The sequence below is a fragment of the Drosophila sechellia genome, chromosome 3R, assembly GCF_004382195.2.
Source record: "Drosophila sechellia strain sech25 chromosome 3R, ASM438219v1, whole genome shotgun sequence".
Classification (NCBI taxonomy): Eukaryota; Metazoa; Arthropoda; class Insecta; order Diptera; family Drosophilidae; genus Drosophila; species Drosophila sechellia.
The window spans coordinates 14,853,433-14,877,934 of record NC_045952.1 but is presented as its reverse complement, the minus strand read 5'-3'; the positions used below and the strand labels follow the sequence as shown (position 1 = coordinate 14,877,934).

The window sequence follows — 24,502 nt, the reverse complement described above, 5'->3', positions numbered from 1 at the left end:
TTGTCTACCGGCTTGGCCACGTCGGCTGTCAATCAAAATTATGAATAATGCTGGGTCGGTTGCCTCCGCCTTCTCCATCCACATGGGCTGGCCATCCATCCCCTATCCAATGTAACTAGGTGGCCAGCCCACGAAGCACTTGCCAGTTGTCATTCGGTTCTCACTGCAAGCGGACCGACCACGTGAAATTCGGTTCTTTCGGTTTCGGAATATTGCATCATACATAGCTTGGACTAGCCAAGGAGATTCCCCCAAAACTCACACTTGGATTATCCACGCAATGGCAGCCGGTGTCTTCAAGAGCTTTATGCGCGACTTCTTTGCGGTCGGTTGATAACAAAATCAGTTTGAAAAAAGAATTTTTTTTTAAATTTTATAAAGGCTTCCAAAAATTGCCCAAATTTCCTGACTGAGTTCGAAACGTAATCTAAGGTTTGAGTTCAAGAGACCCTACTGTATTCAAGACCCCATGAAGGTCCTTGAGCACAGTCCAGCTGACGAAATGTTTGGAATGTGGGAAATCAGCCTGCAGTCGACTGGATAATCCCTGCTAATCCACGGCGAAAGTGCAGCCGGATTAGGGCATTCAATCGGGTCGGTCAAAGGTGCTAAGACCCATCCACCCATTTTGTTACAGGTGAAATACGATGAGCAGCGGAATGATCCCCAGGCGGAGCGACTGGATGGCAACGGGCGACTGTATCCCAACTGCTCGTCGGATGTGTGGCTGCGTTCATGCGAGCGGGAGATAGTGGATCCCATCGAGGGTCACCACAGCGGGCACATTCCCAAATGGATAAACGGTAGTCTGTTGCGCAATGGACCCGGCAGCTGGAAGGTGGGCGACATGACCTTCGGCCATCTGTTCGACTGCTCCGCCCTGCTGCACCGATTTGCCATTCGGAATGGACGCGTGACCTATCAGAATCGCTTCGTGGACACGGAAACCCTGCGAAAGAATCGTTCTGCCCAGCGGATTGTGGTCACGGAGTTTGGCACAGCCGCTGTTCCGGATCCCTGTCACTCGATCTTCGATAGATTTGCGGCCATTTTTCGACCGGACAGTGGAACGGATAACTCGATGATTTCCATATATCCTTTCGGGGATCAGTATTACACATTTACGGAGACGCCTTTTATGCATAGGTTTGTATATTAAAAATGCAATGAACAATAAATTATTATTATTATATCTTATATTTTAGAATAAATCCCTGCACTTTGGCCACCGAGGCACGAATCTGCACCACCGACTTCGTGGGCGTGGTGAACCACACATCGCATCCGCACGTTCTTCCCAGTGGCACTGTCTACAACCTGGGCACCACAATGACCAGATCTGGACCGGCCTACACCATACTCTGTTTCCCGCACGGCGAGCAGATGTTCGAGGATGCTCATGTGGTGGCCACACTGCCCTGCCGCTGGAAACTGCATCCCGGTTATATGCACACCTTCGGCTTAACGGATCACTACTTTGTGATTGTGGAGCAGCCGTTGTCCGTTTCGCTGACGGAGTATATAAAAGCCCAGCTAGGTGGACAGAATTTATCGGCCTGCCTCAAGTGGTTCGAGGATCGACCGACACTGTTTCACATTATAGATCGGGTTTCCGGCAAGCTGGTGCAGACCTACGAATCGGAAGCCTTCTTCTATCTGCACATCATCAACTGCTTTGAACGGGATGGCCATGTGGTAGTGGACATTTGCAGCTACAGGAATCCCGAGATGATCAACTGCATGTACCTGGAGGCCATTGCCAATATGCAAACGAATCCCAATTATGCTACCCTCTTCCGGGGTCGTCCCCTGAGATTCGTCCTGCCCTTGGGCACGATTCCTCCGGCGAGTACCGCCAAGCGGGGCCTGGTCAAGTCCTTCTCCCTTGCTGGACTAAGTACTCCGCAGGTTTCTCGCACCATGAAGCACTCGCTCTCGCAGTATGCGGATATTACCTACATGCCCACCAATGGAAAGCAGTCCGCTGCTGGAGGGGAAAGTCCCAAGCGAGATGCCAAACGTGGCCGCTATGAGGAGGAGAATCTTGTTAATCTGATTACCCTGGAGGGCAGTCAAGCGGCGGCGTTCCAGGGCACCAATGGCATCCACCTGCGTCCGGAAATGCTGTGTGATTGGGGCTGTGAAACACCCAGGATCTATTACGAGCGGTATATGGGCAAGAACTACCGATACTTCTATGCCATTAGCTCCGATGTGGATGCAGTGAATCCGGGAACTGTAAGTGCTTATAGTTCCTTCTCATATCAGCTATATAGAATCCCTATTTGTATAGCTCATCAAAGTGGATGTGTGGAACAAGACCAGTCTAACCTGGTGCGAGGACAATGTGTATCCCAGTGAGCCCATTTTTGTGCCCTCGCCGGATCCAAAATCCGAGGACGATGGCGTTATCCTGGCCTCCATGGTGGTGGGCGGTCTCAACGATCGCTATGTGGGCCTAATTGTGCTATGTGCCAAAACGATGACCGAATTGGGTCGTTGCGATTTCCATACCAATGGACCCGTGCCCAAGTGCCTCCATGGATGGTTTGCACCCAATGCCATTTAGATACGAAGACCAATTGGACTACGAGATAGGGTAAAGCATCTGCCCAGTATTACGTTTAGATTTAGACTAGAGCATTTAATATTAGAACTTAAAACTTTGGATTCAAGACATTCGCAATAAACTCCTGCCACTTGCGCTGGAACACCCGATTGATTTTCCGCCGTTCATCCGAGGTGAGCACGGCGTACTTGATGGAGTTCAAGGCCAGCTGCTTGAGGAAGCGCAGATCCGCTTCCGCCGGAGCCAAGGCCATGAAGGCGTAGTAGAAATCGTAGCTGAGACCCTTGGCTCCCCAGACACCCGGATCATCGGATGATATAACGATGGGAAAGTTCTCGGCTATCAGAAAGCTGGCCGGATGATTTCGCAGATCCCAGACGAAGCCCAAGACCTGGTTGGAAATGGGATTCACCTCGATGGCGATGTTACGCTTCTTGATGGTGGACCACAGTTGTGGATGCTTGGGCAGGGCGAAGGCGTGGCCAATCCGCTTCGTATTCAGCAGAATGGCGTCCATCATGTTCCAGTCCGTTCGGCCATTCCAATCTATGTGATTAGTAGATTCATTCTCATATACACTATATGGGATTCGGATTACTTACTCGTCTCGCCGGCGTGGAAGAAGTAGTTTGCCGTGCTGGGAAGATCGGACAGTTGGTTGATATACCTGTTCAGCGGATCTCCAGTGTCCTCCTGACCAATCAGATCGAAACCAATCACAAAGTTTGGTTTGGCATGGCTGCAACAAATAAGATTTTATAAATTAATTAAATTATTAATTATGATGTGATTTTGCATTTAATAATTATGTACACTTCGAGCTAAACTTACTGTAGCTGTTTAAAAGTGGTGATTCGCCGCAACATCTCCTCCTCGGATGCTCGATTCCGCTTGGCATATATCACCTTAACGCCGATGAAGTCATGGTGCTTGGCCTTGAATTCCTCCACAATCCGTTCCAGCTCGTTGGCCACCTCCAAGGTGCTCAGAGTTCGATTGTTGTCGTCGTACAGCTGCATTAACAGTCTTAAGATCACAATCCAAGATAGTACCCACGATTACTCACCGGCGATAGAGAGGCTCGTATCTCGGCATAGATAATGTTATCCTCGCAAAGTTCCTCCAACATGCGCTTGTGATAGGCACAATAGGTGGGTCGGTATTTATACAGACGATCCACGGTGGTAAATATGTTTTCAAAGCGCTCCCAAATCTTCTTCCGATTTGGCAATAGAGCTGGAATTTCAGGTTTTCAGAAGAGTAACACCTATTATAGTTGATATCCTTACCTTCCGGCCTGGGTCCGTGCATATTGATGTGCTTCTCCAGCTGGCGCTCGTACTTCTCCCGATCCTCGGCATTGATCCTCTCGGTGCACACATTCTGCACCTCGCTATGGCATCCGGACTGATCGTAGGTGAACACCAGCAGTCCATCCACATTGCGGCAGGTATACAGATTATTGGTGGTGGTCAGATTCTGGATGATCCAGCGGGAAGTCACCATGCCCGTATTGTGGCCGTGCAGGAAGGCACCCTTCGGCATCTTCTGGATCATGCGGAAGACCTCGCTCTGCCGGACGTACTGCCTGCCCTGGAAGAAGTGCATCGCGGGTGCGTACTTCTCCGGCGTCTTGAGTCCTTCGGCGATCTCCGCCCGCTTGGCGTTCATCAGGATGCTGTTGGCCTTCTCCTCGTCGGACGACAGCCAGATGTTGCCGCCCAGCGAAGCCACTCTTTCCGCTTCCATGATCTGCTCCCTCAGTGTTTCATAGGCTGCAAAATGGAAGTTTTGGGATTTGCTTTAGAGGTTTAAAAGTTCTAACACTTAAAATTATATTACAATATATATATATCTATATATATATATATAAATATATAAAAAGTACATAGATTAATCGTCTAAATTTGTTGTTTCACTTGCTATGTTTTTATAGATCATCGAGATGGAAACTTTATATTATTTGTTTACACTTTTGAATTTGCGATAAGCACTATTTAAAAATGAAAATAATAACAACATCTAATATAGTTTTTCATGAACTTTCCCGTACAACAAACACGGAAAATATGTGTAAATTTACTACACATATTAAATTTTATTTAAATCCTATTCTTCAATAAAATATTTTTAAACTGTGCACATATGTACCTATATAAGAATTAGGTTAAAAATTCCTTTAAAAATCTACTGATACTCAAAAAGAATGCAACTAAAGATTTGGATCATCATCCGGAACTTACGTAGATCTGTGGCTTGCAGGCTGCCCGTTAGGAGCACAATGGAGGCCACCAAAGCACCTAGAAACCACATCGCCATCCAGTAATCTCAGTTGCGATTGGTCAATGTACGCCGTATTTGACTCGATCCGCGGCTCTTGGCGATCGCCAAACAACTGATAGTGGCCACCGCTTTGGAATCCGAACCGTATACGGCTTGTGCAATTTCCACACTGATCATGATCTTGGTCGCTGTGGGATCAGCGGCATCTGGTGCAGTTCAATGACGGAGATTAGTCCGCTCCGGAATGGGGCGCGAGCTATGTTTGGATGTCCCCGGGTTGGCACTTTCGTTGACACTGGCTGCCCCTCGTCCAATTTGCGAATACAATTCGTGACGTAGCATGCTCAGTGCCAAAATACCCTTCTTCAAAGTGATACTGTATGTAAACACATCTCTGGTTGCAGCGCATATAAGTATAACCAGGAAAAGCATACTTGTATATGTAGGGTATTAGGAGAGACGCCAAAGCCGCACTTCTATGATTCCCTCAGTAGCGCTATATGTTTGTCCATATAATGTGAAAACATGGCGGATCGTGGGCATATTTTTGCATATTGTTGACTAACCCAATTTGCACTGTTTACCCGCCGAAATTATACTTGACATTGAACGTGAAATGGGGCCATTGATCATGGCAGGGAAATCGCAGGGAAATCTCCTGGAAATGCAATCCATTCATGGGAACTTTGAAGTATCTGAAAGATATGCATGGTAATATATTTGGATTTAGTTTCTTCGATATTAATAGTTATTTTAAATATTATATTAAGCATTAAAACCTCAACTAGATAATCGTTTTAAGAATATGTTTATAGTACCCAGCAGTATTTATCTATAATTGAACCTAAGGTAACAAAATGAGCTTGATGACTATACCTTTTTTTTTGTAAACTACCATTTGCCTGGTATTTGATAATAAGCCAGCGAAAAATAAACATTACTTTACAATTGTCATTTGTGTAAGCTGCGATAATTGACTCATCCAACTGCGATTATCGTACGCTTCCCAAAGCATCCAGACCACTTTATAAGGCGGGGGATTTGAGGAACTCGTAATACCACCAGCGTCGTGTGCTGTTGGAAACCAACAAGCGCGTCCGTCGTTCACGTCAGTGAAAATTTGCCAAAATGGATGCGATGGGCGCGCACGCCTTCGACATTTTTAAATCACTTAGTATGCGCGGCAAGCATTGAATCACACAGATATGCGAATATACTAAAAAAAAAATTAAAAAAAAATAAAGATAGCCAAACAATCCGGCTTCTAGAATGAAATTGCTTCCACAATTCCCAGCACGGGTGATTTGTCAACCGTTAAGAGACCCCGGCTCCACCTCTGCACTAATTTTTTTTATGAGCGGGCTCCGCTGAATGATTTTGTCAAAATTATAGTAGCATTTTGCTTTTCTTCATCGGTATCCACAGTTCTAATCGGGCTCTTCTGGCGAGCGGTCGCGAAAAGATTGAATAGTCCCCAGTTCCCCAATTCCCCAGTCATTAATAAATAAATATATTAAATCAACGTGTGCGACGGCGGCAAGTCAATATTTGGCTTGTGTGAACTCATTAGCAACGGACAACAGGACTCACCAATCGGACAGGCAGAAAGTCCTTTGGAAAGTCCTTTTCACAATGAGACGGTTGCTTATTGTTGTAGTGCTCCTGACCTCACAACTGCAGATCCAGGCACAAACTGCACTAAGTATGATTTTATCGAACTCAAAGGATTAGTCCTTTCAAAGAAGTGATCCTTAATTTGTGTGTTTTTTTTTTGGGATTAATTAAAAACTATGTGCTTTGAAACTTAAAATGCCAGTGGCATAATTGCCAGTAGATTATTATCATATTTTCTATTTTTATGCCAGTCCATTGGGTATTTCCATTTTGATGGACCTGTAGACACTGACTGGCTTTAAGAAATGACAAAATACGTGAAGTCGGTCAATGACTTTAGTGCCAAGCTTAGGGCTTTGACCTCTTCTACTTTAGCTTAGAGTGAATGTCCTTCCCAAGTCCTTTTACCTATGCGCTTCAGAATTTTATAAATTTTAAGAGTATAGGGTATCTTATTTAAATTTCCTAAAGAACTACGACATAATCCTTAGGCTATGAGCAAGCGCGACAAGCTGTTCTCACGGCGGAGGAGGAGCTAATGACTGGGGGACACACCCACCTGAACACGGAGGAGGCCAAGGTGGACGATATATTCATGGAGTACAAGCTGGGAGAGTTGGCCCAGGGATTCCGCAATGCGGAGCAGAATGCGGCCGCTCTGCACTTTTTCAAGGCCAAACCGCTGATCGATCGGAGTGCGATCTTTCGGTTTCTTCAGAAGATGCCCAAGGGCTCGGTGCTGCATGTGCACAACACCGCCTCCGTGAGCTCCAAGTGGGTGGTGGACGACCTGTCGTACATGCCCGGACTGCTGCGCTGTACGACGGCCACGGGACAAAGTATCCTGTCATTCCGCAGGACCCCGAAGGAGCACAAGTGCCAGTCGCAGTACGTGCTTGTTTCGGATGAGCGGCGGAACTCGTTGGATCGCCGGGTCTACGATCGGAATTTGGAGCGTCTGATCAATTTGTACACTCCAGTTCCAGAGCGTAAGTCAGTGATGTCCTTTTTAACCGGCGACGTCATATCAGTCTTATCCTACAGTGGAGTACCCCACCATTACCCGGGTTTGGGATCGTTTCCAGGGCATGTTCGTAAGTCTCAGCGATGCGTTAATCTACTTGCCAGCCTTTCGAGCTTATCACTGGCAAATGCTGGAGGAGCTCTACAATGACAATGTGATGTACACAGAGATTCGGACCAGTTTTAAAACAGTAAGAAGCGATGTAATATCATATTCCCAACATTAATTCTATATAACTATTTAGCTCTATGACGCCAGTGGACGCACTTTTCCCAGAGAGCGTACTATCCACGAGCTGTATGCCATAAACCAGAAGTTCATGAAGCTACATCCTGATTTTCTTGGCTTTAAAGTCATTATGGCCGTCTATCGCGGCTATGAACTGGATCATCTTAAGGAAATCGTCGAGGTGTTCAGGAAGTTGCAGTAAGTTTTGGCGCTTTTTCGAAGAGTATTTGCACATTCTCATTACTTTTCTAGCCAAGCATTGCCGCACTTTCTGGTCGGATTCGATTTGGTGGGCCAGGAGGACAAGGGAAAGCCACTCTACTCCCTGCTGCCTGTCCTCAGAGATCTTCCGCCAACAGCTCGGCTTTTCCTACACGGCGGAGAGACCAGTGAGTGCTAGTTCTTTTCGATCTGCTCATTAACTTGATGAGATATTCCTTGCAGATTGGTTTGGTGCCTCAACGGACATCAATCTGCTGGACGCCCTGTTGATGAACACAACACGCATTGGTCATGGTTATGCTCTGGCCAAGCATCCGATCCTCCTGAATGCCGTCAAGTCGCGTCGGATTGCCGTGGAGCTTAGTCCCATTTCGAATCAGGTGCTGCATCTGGTTTGGGACCTGCGCAACCATCCGGGTTCCCAGTTTTTCGCCCTCGATGTGCCCGTGGTGATATGCAACGATGATCCTGGCTTCTGGAATGCCAAGGGCCTGAGCTACGATTTCTATTATGCCATCATGAGTTTGGCGCCAAACAATGCGGGGTTGAGGCTACTGAAGACTCTGGTGTGGAATTCGGTGCGTTACTCCACGCTGACGGAGGAGGAACAAACGAGAGCTTTCAAAATCCTGGAACTCAGCTGGTCGCGATTCATAGACGATGTATTGGAGGGCAGTGTATTTTAAATGAACTTATAAATGAAAATAAACAGCCAAAGAGTTTATAAATCATTAGTTAAGTTAAGCGGCAAGTTCTGGCATTTCAATTTGTTCTTTTTAATAAGTAATACTCAAAATCAAGCTATGAAATAGGATTATAATTGTACAACCTATTTTTTGATGACACTTCTATTGACTGTCATCTGAATTGTAATGTTGCAGAAAACGTTCGCAGCTTTCCAGTATCTGCAGATATGCAGCATTAAAGCCTCCCATGCCTTGACTCTGTGGAAGAAAGCACAACTTTAGATACTCACTACATAACTAGGATTATTTAAATTACAAAGTATGGATCCTCGATGATCTCATCCTCCTTGCGTCCAATATAGCTACCCAGCAATTGAATCTTGCAGGTCGGGCTGGGAACAAGACAGACTGCCATGTGTTCAAGCTCCAACAGGTTGCTATTGTCCATGGCGAATATGTAATCGAAGTCATAGAAGTCTTGAGCACTTATCTGTAGGAGTGAGAACAAGATAAAAAGGGTACTTTATGCTTATATAGTGCATATTACCATACGACCCAAGTGGTTTGTTTTCAAACCATGTTGTTTTAGCAATTGTTGTCCACGTGCCTGGGGCTCCAGGCCAACGTTCCAACTCCTGAGGCCAGCACTGTCCACATACCAGTCCTGCAGATTCCGTTTCACAACCAAATGCTTAAGGATGGCCTCGGCCATTGGAGAGCGGCAGGTGTTGCCTGTAAGTATCGGTGTAAATTAGTCTTTTTATCTTTTATTTCTTCACTCTTACCAATGCACACGAACAGAACCTTCATTTTCACAATGGGAACTGCAAGTTCCGATGAGCAACGCTGGTGATTCATTGAATATATATAATATATAAACCGGTTCACGTGTAGTATCAACATTTATTAGTTTATCTATATCACAACACTTTTACAAATCATTCATTTCTGGAGGCGCTCTTTCATGAAGGCGGCACAGGCAACCACGCACTGCTGATAGGCGGTCTCAAAGCCCTCGGCTCCACGCTCCTGAAAAAACAAATTGCGATCATAATTAGACTAAGCTTTTAAGTTAAGTTCTTAATATAGAGCACTTCTACTGATCTATGGAATAGTTCGGCTTATCATATAAGCTCATGTATGTATCTTACTGGGATATTTACTACTTGTTTAATGTTCCCTCATCTGCATATCTCTACTGCAACTTCGTATTCTAGTCAAGTGGAATCATATCTTACATAGTAGGGATCCTCAATGATGCGGTTCTTCTTCTCGAGTCCGAAATCGCCCAGCATGAGGAGCTCCGCCTTGGAGTCCTTGGGCGCCAGACGCCTCAGTTCGCTCATGTTGTCCTCGTCCATGCCGAAGATGTAGTCGAATTCCGAGAAGTCCTGCTTGCGGATCTGCCGAACGATGTGGGTGCACTTGAGGCCGTGCTTTTGCAGCGTGCTGATGGCCCGCGGATCTGCGCGGTTGCCCACGTGCCAGCCACCAATTGCTGCACTATCGACCTCCACGTCCTTGACATTCGCCTTCTCCAGTGTGTCCACCATCACAACCTGCGCAATTGGGGATCTGCAGATGTTGCCTGAAAGAGCGGAATATGACTTTCTTAATGGTATAAATATAAGATAATTGTGTGCTTTATTACCCAAACAAATCATTAGCACTTTTCGAACCATCTTGGAGTCAATTTACACGGAAATTTTACGAACAATTTGGTGTGTTGTTTTTTTCCGGCTCGCAATTGAGCGTTCCGCAACCTGCAGCCCTGGCCTCAACTGTTAGTTGGCAACGCGGGCTATCAGCTGTTGTTGGTCGGATGGCTTAACCCTTGGGCGGTGTCGGGGGCTTATCTACATTATCTGTTTTAAGCGCGCTTGTTTCAGAAAATTCTTGCACGCTATGCTGCACTGCCGGTAAATTTGTTCAAATGGTGCTTCACTAATGTCCTGGCATATAAAAAAGTTATTTTATTAAAATATATTCTGTTTAAAAACAGAAATATTTAGAAAGCAAAAATAAATCCTATATTATATACAGCAACTAAATATAGTATGTGAGGTATCCGTATTTATAAGAAGTATAGATTTGATTAATAATACAAATTTTTGAAATTTTTTAAATCGGAACACATAGTACCTATCTACTCACATAATAAGGATCCTCAATGATGCGTTCATCTGGTTTCAGGCCAAAATTCCCCAAAATCAGCAACTTGGCAGTGGCGCCTTTGGGAGCCATGCGCCTCAGGGCGGCCAGGTTGCTGAGATCCATGCCGAAGATGTAGTCGAATTCGAAGAAGTCCTCCGGAGCTAGAACTCTCGCCTTGCCATGGTAGTCGATGTTGTGCCTGGCCAGGACATTGAGAGCCCGCTCATCCGGTCGGCGGCCGGAGTGCCAATCCTCGATCCCGGCGCTCTCCACGTGCCACTCCCCCTGCAGTCCCGCCCTCGCGACCACGTCACGCATCACAGCCTCGGCAATTGGGGAGCGGCAAAGGTTGCCTGCGTGGGCAGTTCATTTGCATAGTGATTAACAAAAGTGTCCAGGATTAGTTTTTGATACGGGAATACGCACCCACACACACCATCAGCACACTGCTCTTCTGCGATCTCTTGCCCATTTTCAGTATTTTGGGATTGGTCTTTTGATTTACGAAGGCAATTAAACTATGCGGTGAATTTAATAAAACTTGGTTGTGGCAGTAAAGTAAATGGGCGTGGTTGGGTACAAAAGTGTTCGAAAAAGTGCGAAGAAGAAATATGTACACTAATATCTGAACAAAACTGACATGTTAGGCAATAAATAATACGTTTTTAGTTTGATTTATTTATCCTATAACTTTCGAAAACACATTAACCTTCTTTAAAGGTTGATTTCGGAATCTGTTCATTCATTTTCAAAAGTTCTTTTAAAACTTTAAGCTTTCAAAAAGCTCGGGAAATTACCAGATTCATTGACTTTAAAAAATTACTCAATAAATTTATCAAAACATGTCTAAAAAGGGTTTATTTAGTATCATTACTTTAAAACTTTAAATAAAATTACAAAATATTATTAAAATACTATATATAGATAGTTGGTTAGTTTCAATTTACAAATTTTTAATAAAAGAAACAGTTTCGAGGCAAAATAAAGGAGATAAGATATATTAAGTGTCAGCCCAAAAAATGCTCAAAATTCCGTAAACACCTATGAGATATAAACAATCTACGGATTAGCCTGCACCTTCTCTCAGAGTTCCTCCTTTGTCAAGTGGTTTCCTGCTGGAGATCACACCTCTGGCACTTCCACTTCCGGCTGACTGGTGCAGACTCCACAACCACGTGCACATCCTGTTTATCCAGCGTGCGTATTTACCCGAAAAACTCGGACTAAAAACTGCGCTGAAAGCAACTTTAACTATTAGCATTTAATTAAAGTTCATTTGCCGGGCGACAGACGAGTTCATTCCCACCCACTTCAGTTCGCAGGGGAGGAGGACCTTTGCCCCGAGGAACAGAGAAGTGATGAGCTCTGGCTCTGGAAACCAACCAGGATCCAGGTAGTTGGGTTTTGGGTTTGGGTTTGCTTTGGCCATGAATATGCAAGCTGCAGCTGGTGCTCAAAGGACAGGCAGGTCCTGGTCGCAAAATGTGTAATGACTGTCGAGGAGATGAGGAGATGGTCTCGGTTGCGGGTGTGAACTTAAAGCGGATGACCAGCTCGCCGGCAGAGAAATAAAGTTGCCTTTCAAAATAAATTCGTTTTGAGTTTTATGCAAATTGTATACAACCAACAACAGAAACAACAACAACATCAAAGGGGGCGGGGGGCAAACAAAGGCCAGACGAAATGCATGGCACAAACTTTGCCAACTTGGCTGGCTGCAATTGTAGTTTGTGATGTGGATGTGGATGTTGCTCTTCCCGGTGGTTGGGGTTGCAGTTGGGGCAGCTTTGATGGCATCAAAGTGAGCTTGTCGTTGTGCAGACAAATGTTACGTACTCTCGTCACACTCTTACGTATGCAAATGTCCCTTGCCATTGCCGGCGCAATGCTGCAGTGCGTCCTCCACAATTGACAATTGTTGAAAATGCAAATGGAAATGGAAATGCCAAGACATGTGCCCAACAGCCACACCAGCAATTCATACATATGCCATGGATAATGGATACTGCTCGCACTGGAGGTGTGTTGGGGGTGGCATCATGGGGCGCATTGAGGTAAAGACAAATGCAAAGGCGTTGTCTCTACTATCATCATCCGGAGACGACATCTCCTCAGATAAGATAAACGATGGCAAAGTCAACAGCAACAACTGGTTGGCTACGGAATGCACTGCAAAAAAATGCAGTCAAGTATGCTACTTACACTTGGCATGAATTTAAACTAATGATTTTGTTGAATTTCCTGTACTGTTTTGTATTATAAAATGAAATACTTAAATCCAAATAGTTTAATCGAATTTTATTATATGTTAATATTTTTATTATTACATTTTGATACAGGTACACGACTTTTTTCTGAGTGCATGTGGAAGAGGTCAGTGTAAACAAGTAAATACGACATTCGTAGCCCACCGCAGGCCGAAATAAATTCTCAAGTGCAAATGAGGTAAATAACAAGAGGTACGAAGCCATCATAACCTCTGACCTGCCACCGCCCACTTTGCCGAGCATTTGACAGTCGAGAGCAAACATGTCCAAGATGAACATCCATTTTGCATTTGGCAAATGAAAAGCGGGAAAGCTACAACTGACGTACATACTAGCTGGCAGACAGCTTGTCTATGCAGCGGGCCATCTCCATCCAATCCATCTGGGCCTGCAAATGTATCTGTATCTGCTGTATCCAGTATCTGGATACTCGTATCTGCCTTTTGCAGCTTCATCAAATATTTAGCGCCAGGCAGGCGGCTCCATCTCGAGGGAACTGGAAGGAGGGACAAATAAGCGCATTCATTGTGTTCGTTCAGTGTAAATACGAAACGGATGTAGCACTGCTTGGAAAATAACAACTTTGTAAACTTAAGAACTTGATACTGTAGAGATATAGAAAAGTGAAAAATGTATTTGGGATAAGGAAAAACTACATAGCTATTTGCAAATTTTTTGTATGGATAAAATGCTTATAAATTTATATAAAAAATTCAGAATTCCTACTTCTGTTATATCCATTAATACAAAAATCTAAAACCTTTTAAGATTTCTTTTATATCATATAGAGTATGATAAGAATAAGAATAATAATATAAGAATAAGAATAAGAATATTCCAGAATGGGAATATTGGAATAGTTAGAATTATTATTGGAATATTCCAGAGATTTCTCTTAATATAGAATATGAAATTTCTGAATTCCTGGGATTGTTTTATGTGCAGCTTCTTTTTGGTAATTTAATCGATTTTTATCACTTTCCCGCGGGCAATCGCTTGTTTTGTTAGTTTTCGTTGAGTAATTTTTTACGCTGCACTTAATAGCATCGTTCTGAAATGTGAAAAGGGGAAAAGTTTGCGAGCTGTCCAATCACTAATGAATTAAACAAACGTTGAGGGCATCGGCGTTATTCCGCGTTGAAAGGCAAATTTAATAAACCACCCACACCTATGAAAAAACCACCGAAACGCAATGTACCCCTGCAGCAGATGCTAAATGGAGAGCAGTCCGAACTACCCTAGTAAAAATGCAAATTGGGGGTGTGGGGCAATGCCAACGACCAGCCAAAAAGCCGGCAACAACAAACGCCCGCGCTGTACCACGCCGGCAACATGTTGCGTGTTGCTGCCGTGCGAGCAACATTGCCATGTCTGCACTCGCGTGTGTTGGTGTGTGTGTGCGTGTTGTTTATCTCGCTGCCACTTGAAATGTTGCCAAGAAGCCGGCCAGCAACATTAGCAGCATTTCGAAAACTTGTTTTCAACGTAGTTGGGTTTAGTTTACTTTGAGACGGCGACGCAGGTGGACGTGTCCGAGTGCGAACGAAAGAGAGCGATAAACGCGAGCGGACCGCGTTATAAAATAATACAAAAAAAAAAACAACAAGAGCTCAGTTCATTTCAGTGTTTGTCTTTAGTTTTATGGCGCACGCTGCGCGTCAGGTAGTTTTTCAGTTGTATATATGTACGTGTGTACATACGAGCATATATATCTATAATGTTTTTTGTGATTCGTCTCGCGGCAATGTTTTATGGCTGACAAAACCATCGAGCGTGTAAAGGTTTTGCACTAACCGTACGACAAAAAAGAAAAAAAAAAGTGATGTACATTCTACGAGTAGATGTAAAGTGCTAGTGTTTACCCTTTTCGCCGGGATTACTCATCCTCGCATCGGCGCATCATCGACACCATCATTATCATTCGCTTACAAGCGGGCAACTTTACGAAATCCCAAAAAAGAAACCAGTATCGCTGTGCCCAAGTATCTGCAAGATACGTGAGGCAGTCCAGACCACATATTGGAATTTACTTAACACGTATGCAACGCGCACCCATACCAGTTAACTTCGAGCGGGACCCATTGGATTTTGGAACCGAAAACTACAGGGTAGGTAAAATCGCCTGTAATCGGGGTTTCTTCTCCGGAAAAACAAGAGACGCGAAGCAAACACTCACTCACACTTGACCAGCTGCGTTTTTCCACCCTCGCCATAAAACCTAATGATTCCGAACTACCTGTTTTTGGATTGACCCTGGTTTTCCCATTAGCCGCCAGTGGAGATTTCACTGCACCAGCACCAGCATAGTCCATAATATCGGAAAACTGTGTGGCTATTTATAAATCTAGATACCCTGCGTTTTGGGGCCCAGGCTCAAATCCGGTTTTCCATACCCATATATCCCCCAGCCCAGCCCAGCCATCAATTCAATTTCTACTGGCTGAGTGAGTTTTTAACTCTCCGAAGAATCTCCATCTCCAGGTCGAGCATCTTCTTTGCCGAAGATTTCTGAAGAGAGCTGGTTTCTGCGGGCCGTTTTCTTTTCCCTCGCTTTGTTTTCTTTCGTTCCGTTTTCGTTTTTTACTATTTGCCGATCGTCGTGATGATCATGATGCTGTGGCTTATTGCCGCCAAGATTTTTTCCACTTTTTTTGCTTTTTTTTTTTAGTTCTTTTGGTGTTTTTGCGTTTTGCCGATTGAAGGTGCATGGCCTTATTTACCCAGTTTCCAAATCGCTCACCGATTTCTGCTTATTCTGTTTTGGGCTTTGTTTTGAGGTATTTGCTGAATCACACGGGGATCATTTGAATCTTTTAGCCAGACAGTCGCTGTGTGGAATTGGGATTGGGATTTCATTTGAGAGTCGCACCCAGTCCGTGGCGAATAAGCCAGTATTCCGCTCCGGAATTGACTCACGGCCAAACAATGCGGCATGTGGCGAAGTGCTGTGGGTAAAAGAGAAAAAATCAAAATGCAAAACTTGTTGCTAATAAACAACAATTACAACAGCAGCAAAAACAAGTTCAGCTAACCACAAAAATGCTGGCAGCTAAACTCTAGACTCGTTGCCCAGGAGCTCGGCACTCCACAACACTCCACTCACCAAAACAAGTCGGTGTATGGAGCCATTTTCTGATGTTGCTGCTGTCACACTACTGGCCATTCGCCACGAGCAACAGCAACACCAACAACCAACAGCAGCAGCAACACCAAGAGCAACATTGGCAATTTGTTGTTGCTGCACTGGAAAAAAGGTGCTCAAGTAACGGGCATAAAGTTAACATTTTAACAGCTAATTCAAATGAGTAATATTTTATATTTTAAACATGGTATTCTAGATTAGACCACAAATTGGTCTTTTTTTACCATGAAGTGTAGCCAAGTGAAGAGAAATGGTGATCCCCTTCGCTGGAATTTGGCTCAGTGCATGTGTAAATTTTTGTCGCCATGTGAAGACCATAAAAAAGCGGCCAAGTGGCCAGCTGCCTCAGCTTTCCTCTGGAAGCCACAGAGCAACCACAGAGAACGGCCATAACTGTGTCAGTGTGCAACTAGAAGAGGTCTAAGCCTATTAAGCACACTGGCTTAAGATCGGCCTATTCCAGGAGGTAATACCCGTAGCTCCAAAAGCGATTAAGTGTAATTAATGCCGACAGGTGTCGCTGAATTGGCGCAAGCTTAAAGAGATTGCAATGCCCTAATTGGAGCCTCCAATTAGGAGATATTCTCCCCACCTTCGACACTTCAAAGTGCGAGATTTCCACTAGTTGGTCTCTTTATTCACGTGATTAGCATGTGTGCCGTTTCTGATCATCATGTCACTGCCCAGTCTATCCGGTCTACTCCACCTCCTCCTGACTCCGGCGGACAGACCTGGTGACCTTGCGCTTGAACTCCGCATAATTCTCGCGGTACTCCTTGGCCGCATCCACATTGGCGGCCGACTCATCATTGGGATCGGTGAGCATGGAGATCACGGAAAGAAGGATCGTCTCCACGGTGTGGACCGGTAGCCAGCGCTCCTCGGCCTTCTCGTAGCCCCACTTATCGTCACCCGGTTCGTGGAGGATCGAGATGCAAACGTCGCCGGCCTTGTCGATATTGGGATGCCAGATTTCGGTGATGAACTTCATCTTGGGCGGGCGCAGTGGGTACTCCTTCGGGAAGATCAGGTGTGCCTTGAAGACGCCGCCCTCGTACAGCGTATCCGGGGGACCGATGATCACCACCTCCCATTTGAAGATGTCCGAGTCGCTGACCAGACCGGCGGAGAAGCCCTCGACGGGATGGCGTTGTAACTCGGAGAGCTGGCGATTGAGCAGTAGCGATGCTTGCAGTTCGGACATGTCACTGGACTGGGGGGGGAATAAGCACCATCAGTGGGCTAAGCCATTAAGTACAATCACATTTGTACTTACTGGAATTTTGTTCAATTATTTCGAGTCACTTTCTGGTTTACTTCTACGGAGGCTGAACTACGCTCAATGCGAACTGTCAGCTTGCCGAGAGAAAACTCATGCTGCGACTACTTCGATCTATAATCACGATCATGGTTTATCATGGTATAAAAAAATTTAAGTTCTTAACTATATATGAAAGGGATTCCTTAGACATTTTAAAGATAAAAAGCCTAAGAGCCACAAAAGATCAATTCCTTTTGGAATGTCTGGCTGCAATCCCTTTGAATGGCAATGTATAGAAACTATCTCCATAGAAATCATCTTGAATGCGAGTTGAAAGTTTCCATTATAAGCTCTTTGGCTGTTGGTCTGTGGATTGGGTCCAAGGAAAGTCCGAGTCCCTCTTTCCTTTCATTTCCCAGCACTTTCCTGCAATTACTTGGCCGTTGCTAATGCTACTGGTGCCACTCAATTTTCCTTTAATTTTTTCTTTGCCCGTGCTGGCTGAATGGAAATTATGATTGCCGCCAAATTGTAGCCGCTTGGTTTTGGCCTTTCGTAATTGCGCACAAATGTTGGCCCAGAGCTTTTTTCTTTTATTATTATTTTTTTTTGCTGGCCTGCAACTTCGACCACGACATGTGGCTGCCCCATCGACTGCTTTTTTTTTTTTTGCCAATTGCATACGACTCCGGCATTTGGAAATACGCAACTTTAGCTGACTATCCGACTATCTGGGCAACTGAAATTATGTTGCCGCAAATGTGTGAATCGTTAATGTCTCGATGCTGCCAGCTGGGGCATTTTGTGGTCTTGGTCTCTTGCCACTGCCGGTTTTTCAAGTTTTCCATGCAGCGCAGAGTTTTCGCACAAAAATTCCTTTCCTATTTTTTCCGAAGCATTATTATTGTTGTAATAACATTTACTTAGCATCGGTGCAAAACGCAACAATAAAATCATGTGCTGTTCCTTTAGGAAAACGCAGTTGGACTCGAAATTTGCCAAATTATCCAGCACATGCCAAATGGAAAGGGGGGCGGAGGTTTTAAAACATGTTTGGCCAGAACACAGACACATAACACCGACAGCTGCTGCTCGGCCAGTTCCTCCAGCTCTTTCCATATCTCCATATTCATCCGACTCTGCCCATTTAAGTGCCACATGTCGTAGACGGTCTTCTTTGCTGCTTGTAGATCCCGCAGGGAAAGCGATATGACAGCGAGAGCCGGGAAACTCACACGTGCCACAGCGCTCCTCCCAGCGAAACTCGATTTTCCATTCTCTACACTCGAGCGAAAAACGCCCACCACAATTTAGATTAGTTGGCGCTGGGAAATTGAGCGCTAAGCATCTCATCAGATAATCAAATTCAATTAATAGTTGAATAAATGTCAATCTGAGATTGGTTTATCTGGGTCATATTGTTGCAAAAAAAAAACGATTGTTTAAATTATGACTGATATATTTACTATATTCAACAGAATTGCAAAATTATAATTGTTATGCAAATTGATACTTTATTTATTGTCTGTTTAATTAACCATAAATTGGCATTTATACATTTTTTCTAAAGAGCTGACAATAAAGTTTTTATGAAGACGAATAAGGTCTCGTTTCTAGTCTTAACAAAACATTTGTGATGTTTAATAATATTTACTCTGGAAACTGCCTTTCTCATTGAATGTATTTTTAAAATGATATATCTTACACATATTTTCCCAGTGCATATAGGACGTGACATAACTATATATGGTAGTGTTCTGTAGAAGATTTCTAGGTAAAGGTTTTTAAAAGGACATGTGTGTTATCTGTGGCAAGAGCACTGAAAAAGGAATGATCGCTAATGTTACAAACCCACCCCCAATTGATTTCTGTGTAGGAAAAGTGTCGCGCTCGTGATCATTGCTGAAGTGATAAAGTGTCTTCGCCTCGGCGGCTTTTCCGCCGTTTTCGGCTGACTTTGTTGAATTGATTTCCAATATTCATTAAGACGCCCACACGCAAACACCACGAGTTCGTTGCCATGGCATTTGATTGGAAAGTTGGACGGGGGATGTCCATTAAAATGGGGGTGTCTAAGTTCATCTGTTCAGCTTGTTTTCTTTTTTTTTTAAGGGCGTCGGGGCGGTTGCATGTGACAATTGCATTTCCGGCATCACCAGCATACTTCCACTCCTCAATATTCCCTGAAACTCCCTCGCTTTGCTCAAACAATTTTAGGCTTCCAGAGTTCTTTTTTTTTGGGTTTGGGTTTTTTTGGTTTTTGTTGCGTCCATCAAACAGCTGACGGCGTCGATCAATTGAAATGGCTTTTTCCCCGTTTTCCCATCGCCCTATAATGTTGCATGTGATGACTTCCTGGATCTAATGACGGGGCAACCTGCTGATGAATTGTCTCTCAAGTTGATCATAAAATATATTAATAGCTGCTTCAGCAGACAAGCAATATCATAAAAGAGGCAGCCACAATGGATTATTTACAATCTCTTTTATTTGTGATTAACATATCAAAAAAAATTAATTTTAAATTAAAGTGTAAACGGAGTTCCTTGAGTGTGATTATAAGTAAGACTACATTCTAATTAAAAGAAACTCCTCGAAGCTTAAGGACTTGATTTAAGCCTGCAGCAAGACACGTTTAAATGAATACAAATGTGCTCCATAAAAACATGGCATTGAGCCACATAGCCAAGCAGCGCAAAAACATCACCTCTCTCTGCGATTCTCATAAATTCAAGTTAAGTGAGTGACCAACTGGATTTTAGTGCTTTATTGGCGCTCTGAGTTATGCACTCCCATTTTTGCTGCCCCCGGCACACAATTTCCAATTGCATGCAGAAATATGAGGAGGAATTGCTTTGCTCGGAATACTGGCCATTATATTGTTCCGCATAGAGGGAGCAAAACAATGCTTAAGAGAGAACTCAATAAATTGCAGAACAGCGAAAAGTGGAAAGAACGCAAAATAAACAAGAAAAAACAAAAATAAATAGAAAGGAAAACAAGCTTTCCACTTGCAGTTTTAATGTGTTCTGTGCGTTGTTCCTCGTTTTATAATTGAGTTGGCAGTTGCAGCCAAAGTTGGAGTTGCAGCCGTGCACTCATCGCCACCCGAAACCCATCCACATTTTCCCACCCAACCGAAGGATGGCCCCTTTTTCCCAGTTTTCCCCTTGGATGTGGGATGTTGGCACCGGGATTCGGGCACGTTGGTGCTCGTTCGTGTGCACTGAATGCGAAAAACTTCTGCACACTTTTTATATTATGCATATTTCTCATATTTTTATTATTATTATTATTTTCACAACACCCGGCACCCGGCCCAGTCCGGGGCTTACCTTTGTGCGCTGCATTGAAATTGAGGCACAAACTCAAACTGAAACCATTATGCTCGAAGATCTGGAGCACTGCTGCCAGACAAAAACCGCCATCCTTGCGGTGGGTTTCCGTAATGAGCGTTTCCGTCAAAGCCTTTTCCTCGTTCATAAACTTGGCGAAAATGGGTGTGAAATAATTCAGGTGTGCAATTAATTCGTGTCACAAATTGCAATGTAGTTTATGATGATTTATTTGCATTTAATACTATACTTTTATATTTTTTATATATATAATGTATTTACATTTTCTAGCTTAGTTTCTATATCTAATTGTTTCTTTTATTTTACTTTCAGACTTTTGCCTGATATTACGGTGAGTTTTAAAAAATCCCTAAGCTATTAAAATATGTTATAGACCTATTTCGTGTGCATTAGTCAATCGTGCCGCATTTAAAAGGGCATTTTCTTTCCATCACCACCGGGCTTTAAACTGGATTGCCACTATATAATTGCTCAATTTCTTGCTTCATTAACGGGTTTTTCTTTTGCATTTGGTCAGTAATTTGTCGGACCCAATGCGAGATCACTCAGGAAGCCAGAAACTCTTAATTTGTCCGAACATAAACGTTTGCCCCATACTTACAAACATATATCATTTTCCTATAACCAACCGAGAACGCATAAAGTGTGAAGTGTGAAAAGCGTTATGCGTACGACTGTTACATAACTCACTCACTTATGAGCAAAAGTGTGCTACTGGGGCCTGAAATCGGGAAATCTGTGGAGCCCCTTCTGCCAGATGAACCGTTAGACAGTGGCGATGGCGCCCAACAAAGTTCATTTACTCCGCCAAGAAAATTTAATGGAAAGCAAGCGGCGGTCGGGGAAAAAGAGTTGAAAAAGCCCGAGCAACATTATTTGTAGTTTTTATTTCTTTTATATTTTTTGTATTCGTACTCATCTTTTTTTGTTTTTGCTAGACCATTACGTTTTTAAAAGCTTGGTTTTGCTGGTCGCCAGTTCTGCTTTTCCGGGTGACGAGGGGGGGAAGGGGGCTAGACTAGGGCTAAAAGCGGAAAAAAAATCCAAGCTTGGCCTGAAAAAGTGCTTATTAAATTTAATGACAGCACGTTTGCTTGCGAAAAGCGATTCGACGTTTTTGTTTTTTTTTTGTTGCTGTTGACTTTTTTTTTAATTTGGCTTTTTCCAACCTTTTGGTTATATAGCTTTTTTGAGTAGTTTTTTATTTCGCATTTGGTTTATTGGGGGCTGTGGCTCATTGAGAGCACTGTGGCCATAACAGCACAGTCTTTAAGTTTAATTATGTGGCTGGGGTCTTCTTGGCCCGAACTCCATAAAAGGGTCATAATAGTTATACGGCTTCAATTGAAATGGTAACAAATTTCATTGCTCGTAAGCCAAACGAAAGTTATCTTTGATTAATTCATTATTTCCGGTTTTCTTTAAAGATGCTAGTGCTACACAGTTTTTTTAACAGATAAAATTAGAGTGGACTAAAAAGAGAAAATAAATAGAATTATATTTCTTGGAATGCTGTAATCGGATGAAATACTTGAACCACTTTTATGATGTTTTTGTGTTCGTTATGGTTGAAAGTTTTATTATTAATATTGAAGTAAGCTACCTAAATACTTAATTATGCTATTGTGCGCTAGTAGGTCTTTGCTGTTAGATTATAGCTAACTTAACTTTCCAATTAGCCCTGATTTGAGCCCAGTTAACAACCCAGCAATCAGTTTCTCCGCATCGCGGTGGATTTCCTTTGCGACCAGTCACATTTTTATCCGATCCTGTCGTGATTTCCGCCAAACCCCTTTGGCCAACTGTCGCCTAAGATTTCTCACAATTATGAGCAACAAGCTGGCATAAATTTATGACTGGCAGTCAGTCAGTTTGGCATTTGCAGTAAACAGGCAGTGAAAGTATTTTTTAATTAAATGCCCCAAAGGGGGACTTCAATGAGCGCCATGAACCTGCAGGTTATGAGGCGGTAATTTGCAATTTCCCCGTGAAAAGACCTGGCTTATTATTCAACTGGTTTCTTGGTATGTGGAGTGTGGAGCTGGGGCTGGATCTTGGTTTACCCGCTCGTTGAACTTCAAAATGTGCGGGAAAAAAGTGAAATTTGCACTTTGTGGCCAAGTTAATGAACTGCGCGAAAATCTCGACAGGAAGCAAGTTTGTAACATTAGCACAGTTCCCCCATCTTGAACGAAAACTATGCTAATTTCTCGGCTGCTGCCGCGGGGGACTTATGAAATGAATTCATTTTCTTTTCAATCAAAATTAAAAACAAAAGACATGCGGAAGGGTCGGGACTGGGTTGCGTGTCGAGGCGGTGGCCACAACTGTTGACTGTTTTATTCACACAATTACAGCCGGCGAATTTGCATTCGTTTCCTTCGCCCACATTCACCTGTTCAGTTTTACCTGCCACGCTCGACTGATTTTTGCTTCGCGGGAGCCGCTTCACTTGTTACCAATTAAAAGACAAACCCTTGACTTTGGTCTAGACTCTGGAGACCTGTGTCTTGGGTCTTTTGCAGTTCGCCCACTGACCTGGGATCCATCTAATTAGCTTTCCTTTGACAAACCCATCGCTTTCTTACGTTTGAATTAGCATTTTTTTACGAAATGCTTGATTTTAAGCTGGCTCCCTATATAAATAATTCAAAACTGACCCGCGGCTTTCTTTTCATTTCATTTCATTTGGCCTCTTTGGTCTTCGTTTTGTTTTTCAACATTTGTTGTTTTCCATGTGACGCAGCAGCAACAGCTGTATGTATTTGGGCCCTGTGGGAACGTCTCGAAGAAGTCATAAAACTAACAGTTGAGCGGAAATTAACACAGATACTCCATAGGCCAGCCGGAGAAGTGCCCTCCAGCTCCGAAGAAACAAACAATCGGGTCTCAATGAAATGGCATTACCTTGCGATTGAGATGTAGATGGTTGATTCCGAGATAGCCGGTTGGACAGGTGAACCCAGAGCGGATTATGTCGGTGGTGGTCTAAATAGCCCTCGGATGACGTTGCACAAACCAGGTAATATGGTGGTATCATTAGTCTACAGTTAGTATTTGATACGAAAGTGGGTATCTGGCATTCTCGGTGGCAGTTAAGTTGCGGATTGGGCACACGGTTCATTGTCAACGCACTCGACGGAGGCTTTCTATTCTGGAGAGATCTTTCTGGGGGATAAGATCCCTTCTCAATAACAAATTGACACGCTTGAGGCGACTTCCTCTGCTGCCCAACTGCACTTGGGCTAATTAATATAAAGGAAATCCATAAGATCTTATCACAGTAACCTGCATTTCCTGTCAGGCACTGGAATAAAACTAAGGTATCTTTCTTACTGTCATTAAAGATAACGAAATTCAAGCAAGTGTTTAAATATTTTGTTACCTTAAACCTTATAAGGATTTCAGTATGATTTTCTCCGTGTGTGGTCTCGTCTTCTTGGTTGCTTGGCCATTGTTGGCTGTTCCATTTCGCATCTCTGAACTTGTTGAAAGCGAGTAAAATGTGCCAATTTTGCTATATATATATACACATATGCTATATCTTTTATGTGCTTGTAACGCAAGAATCGGAGAGTGGAAGCCACAGGCTCGTCCATACATGGCCACTTCATCACGCAGCGTTGGCCAAGCGTGCTGTTTGTTGCTCCTCCGGCCGAATGCAACTGAGCGTCGCCAGCCGGCGGCTTTAGAGCC

At 43.7% G+C, this 24,502-nt stretch overlaps 8 protein-coding genes across 8 annotated transcripts in view; 3 read left to right on the top strand and 5 right to left on the bottom strand.

Annotated features, from left to right (window-relative positions):
* The first annotated feature begins 145 nt into the window (after positions 1–145).
* Positions 146–2,722, top strand: LOC6606493 (carotenoid isomerooxygenase). Its single transcript, XM_002031258.2, has 4 exons — positions 146–325; positions 638–1,146; positions 1,206–2,238; positions 2,294–2,722. Exons 1-4 carry the CDS (start codon positions 281–283, stop codon positions 2,567–2,569), a joined length of 1,863 nt encoding a protein of 620 aa, XP_002031294.1. The 5' UTR covers positions 146–280; the 3' UTR covers positions 2,570–2,722.
* On the bottom strand, positions 2,624–4,995 carry LOC6606492 (adenosine deaminase 2). Its single transcript, XM_002031257.2, has 6 exons — positions 4,813–4,995; positions 3,859–4,344; positions 3,636–3,805; positions 3,401–3,582; positions 3,172–3,308; positions 2,624–3,115 (listed from the first exon to the last, which is right to left on the bottom strand). Exons 1-6 carry the CDS (start codon positions 4,886–4,888, stop codon positions 2,658–2,660), a joined length of 1,509 nt encoding a protein of 502 aa, XP_002031293.1. The 5' UTR covers positions 4,889–4,995; the 3' UTR covers positions 2,624–2,657.
* Positions 4,996–6,280: 1,285 nt separating this feature from the next.
* On the top strand, positions 6,281–8,668 carry LOC6606491 (adenosine deaminase 2). The gene is made up of 6 exons (XM_002031256.2): positions 6,281–6,554; positions 6,958–7,455; positions 7,511–7,680; positions 7,735–7,916; positions 7,971–8,107; positions 8,163–8,668. The coding sequence occupies exons 1-6, from the start codon at positions 6,485–6,487 to the stop codon at positions 8,624–8,626; spliced, it is 1,521 nt and encodes a 506-aa protein (XP_002031292.1). The 5' UTR covers positions 6,281–6,484; the 3' UTR covers positions 8,627–8,668.
* Positions 8,669–8,692: 24 nt separating this feature from the next.
* LOC6606490 (low molecular weight phosphotyrosine protein phosphatase 1) lies at positions 8,693–9,550 on the bottom strand. Its single transcript, XM_002031255.2, has 4 exons — positions 9,412–9,550; positions 9,174–9,358; positions 8,943–9,116; positions 8,693–8,884 (listed from the first exon to the last, which is right to left on the bottom strand). Exons 1-4 carry the CDS (start codon positions 9,527–9,529, stop codon positions 8,789–8,791), a joined length of 573 nt encoding a protein of 190 aa, XP_002031291.2. The 5' UTR covers positions 9,530–9,550; the 3' UTR covers positions 8,693–8,788.
* Positions 9,510–10,400, bottom strand: LOC6606489 (low molecular weight phosphotyrosine protein phosphatase 1). Its single transcript, XM_002031254.2, has 3 exons — positions 10,278–10,400; positions 9,865–10,214; positions 9,510–9,655 (listed from the first exon to the last, which is right to left on the bottom strand). The coding sequence occupies exons 1-3, from the start codon at positions 10,306–10,308 to the stop codon at positions 9,569–9,571; spliced, it is 468 nt and encodes a 155-aa protein (XP_002031290.1). The 5' UTR covers positions 10,309–10,400; the 3' UTR covers positions 9,510–9,568.
* Positions 10,401–10,467: 67 nt separating this feature from the next.
* Positions 10,468–11,439, bottom strand: LOC6606488 (low molecular weight phosphotyrosine protein phosphatase 2). The gene is made up of 3 exons (XM_002031253.2): positions 11,207–11,439; positions 10,781–11,133; positions 10,468–10,578 (listed from the first exon to the last, which is right to left on the bottom strand). The coding sequence occupies exons 1-3, from the start codon at positions 11,250–11,252 to the stop codon at positions 10,483–10,485; spliced, it is 495 nt and encodes a 164-aa protein (XP_002031289.1). The 5' UTR covers positions 11,253–11,439; the 3' UTR covers positions 10,468–10,482.
* A 3,123-nt stretch (positions 11,440–14,562) lies between these two features.
* Positions 14,563–24,502, top strand: part of LOC6606483 — a 48,999-nt gene continuing 39,059 nt past the window's right edge. The window contains exons 1-2 of the mRNA XM_032722101.1: positions 14,563–15,155; positions 21,119–21,137. The gene's annotated coding sequence lies outside the window, so the exon portion shown is untranslated. The remainder of the gene's footprint in view (positions 15,156–21,118; positions 21,138–24,502) is intronic.
* Positions 16,795–17,486, bottom strand: LOC6606487 (ubiquitin-conjugating enzyme E2 G1). The gene is made up of 2 exons (XM_002031252.2): positions 17,466–17,486; positions 16,795–17,402 (listed from the first exon to the last, which is right to left on the bottom strand). The coding sequence occupies exon 2, from the start codon at positions 17,391–17,393 to the stop codon at positions 16,887–16,889; it is 507 nt and encodes a 168-aa protein (XP_002031288.1). The 5' UTR covers positions 17,394–17,402; positions 17,466–17,486; the 3' UTR covers positions 16,795–16,886.

Excerpts from the sequence above, each read along its gene's own strand:
- LOC6606487 (XM_002031252.2), bottom strand. The coding sequence starts at position 17,393 with ATGTCCGAACTGCAAGCATCGCTACTGCTCAATCGCCAGCTCTCCGAG.
- LOC6606493 (XM_002031258.2), top strand. The coding sequence starts at position 281 with ATGGCAGCCGGTGTCTTCAAGAGCTTTATGCGCGACTTCTTTGCG. Across the intron at positions 326-637 it reads TTATGCGCGACTTCTTTGCG|GTGAAATACGATGAGCAGCG; the intron begins GTCGGTTGATAA and ends ATTTTGTTACAG. Across the intron at positions 2,239-2,293 it reads ATGCAGTGAATCCGGGAACT|CTCATCAAAGTGGATGTGTG; the intron begins GTAAGTGCTTAT and ends CTATTTGTATAG.
- LOC6606491 (XM_002031256.2), top strand. The coding sequence starts at position 6,485 with ATGAGACGGTTGCTTATTGTTGTAGTGCTCCTGACCTCACAACTGCAG. Across the intron at positions 7,681-7,734 it reads TTCGGACCAGTTTTAAAACA|CTCTATGACGCCAGTGGACG; the intron begins GTAAGAAGCGAT and ends ATAACTATTTAG. Across the intron at positions 8,108-8,162 it reads CCTACACGGCGGAGAGACCA|ATTGGTTTGGTGCCTCAACG; the intron begins GTGAGTGCTAGT and ends TATTCCTTGCAG.
- LOC6606492 (XM_002031257.2), bottom strand. The coding sequence starts at position 4,888 with ATGGCGATGTGGTTTCTAGGTGCTTTGGTGGCCTCCATTGTGCTCCTA. Across the intron at positions 4,345-4,812 it reads CCTGCAAGCCACAGATCTAC|CCTATGAAACACTGAGGGAG; the intron begins GTAAGTTCCGGA and ends TCCATTTTGCAG. Across the intron at positions 3,116-3,171 it reads CTTCCACGCCGGCGAGACGA|ATTGGAATGGCCGAACGGAC; the intron begins GTAAGTAATCCG and ends CTAATCACATAG.
- LOC6606490 (XM_002031255.2), bottom strand. The coding sequence starts at position 9,529 with ATGTTGATACTACACGTGAACCGGTTTATATATTATATATATTCAATG. Across the intron at positions 9,117-9,173 it reads CAAACCACTTGGGTCGTATG|ATAAGTGCTCAAGACTTCTA; the intron begins GTAATATGCACT and ends TCACTCCTACAG. Across the intron at positions 8,885-8,942 it reads TCATCGAGGATCCATACTTT|AGTCAAGGCATGGGAGGCTT; the intron begins GTAATTTAAATA and ends TTTCTTCCACAG.
- LOC6606488 (XM_002031253.2), bottom strand. The coding sequence starts at position 11,252 with ATGGGCAAGAGATCGCAGAAGAGCAGTGTGCTGATGGTGTGTGTGG. Across the intron at positions 11,134-11,206 it reads TGTGCTGATGGTGTGTGTGG|GCAACCTTTGCCGCTCCCCA; the intron begins GTGCGTATTCCC and ends CTGCCCACGCAG. Across the intron at positions 10,579-10,780 it reads TCATTGAGGATCCTTATTAT|GACATTAGTGAAGCACCATT; the intron begins GTGAGTAGATAG and ends TTTATATGCCAG.
- LOC6606489 (XM_002031254.2), bottom strand. The coding sequence starts at position 10,308 with ATGGTTCGAAAAGTGCTAATGATTTGTTTGG. Across the intron at positions 10,215-10,277 it reads AGTGCTAATGATTTGTTTGG|GCAACATCTGCAGATCCCCA; the intron begins GTAATAAAGCAC and ends CCGCTCTTTCAG. Across the intron at positions 9,656-9,864 it reads TCATTGAGGATCCCTACTAT|GAGCGTGGAGCCGAGGGCTT; the intron begins GTAAGATATGAT and ends TTGTTTTTTCAG.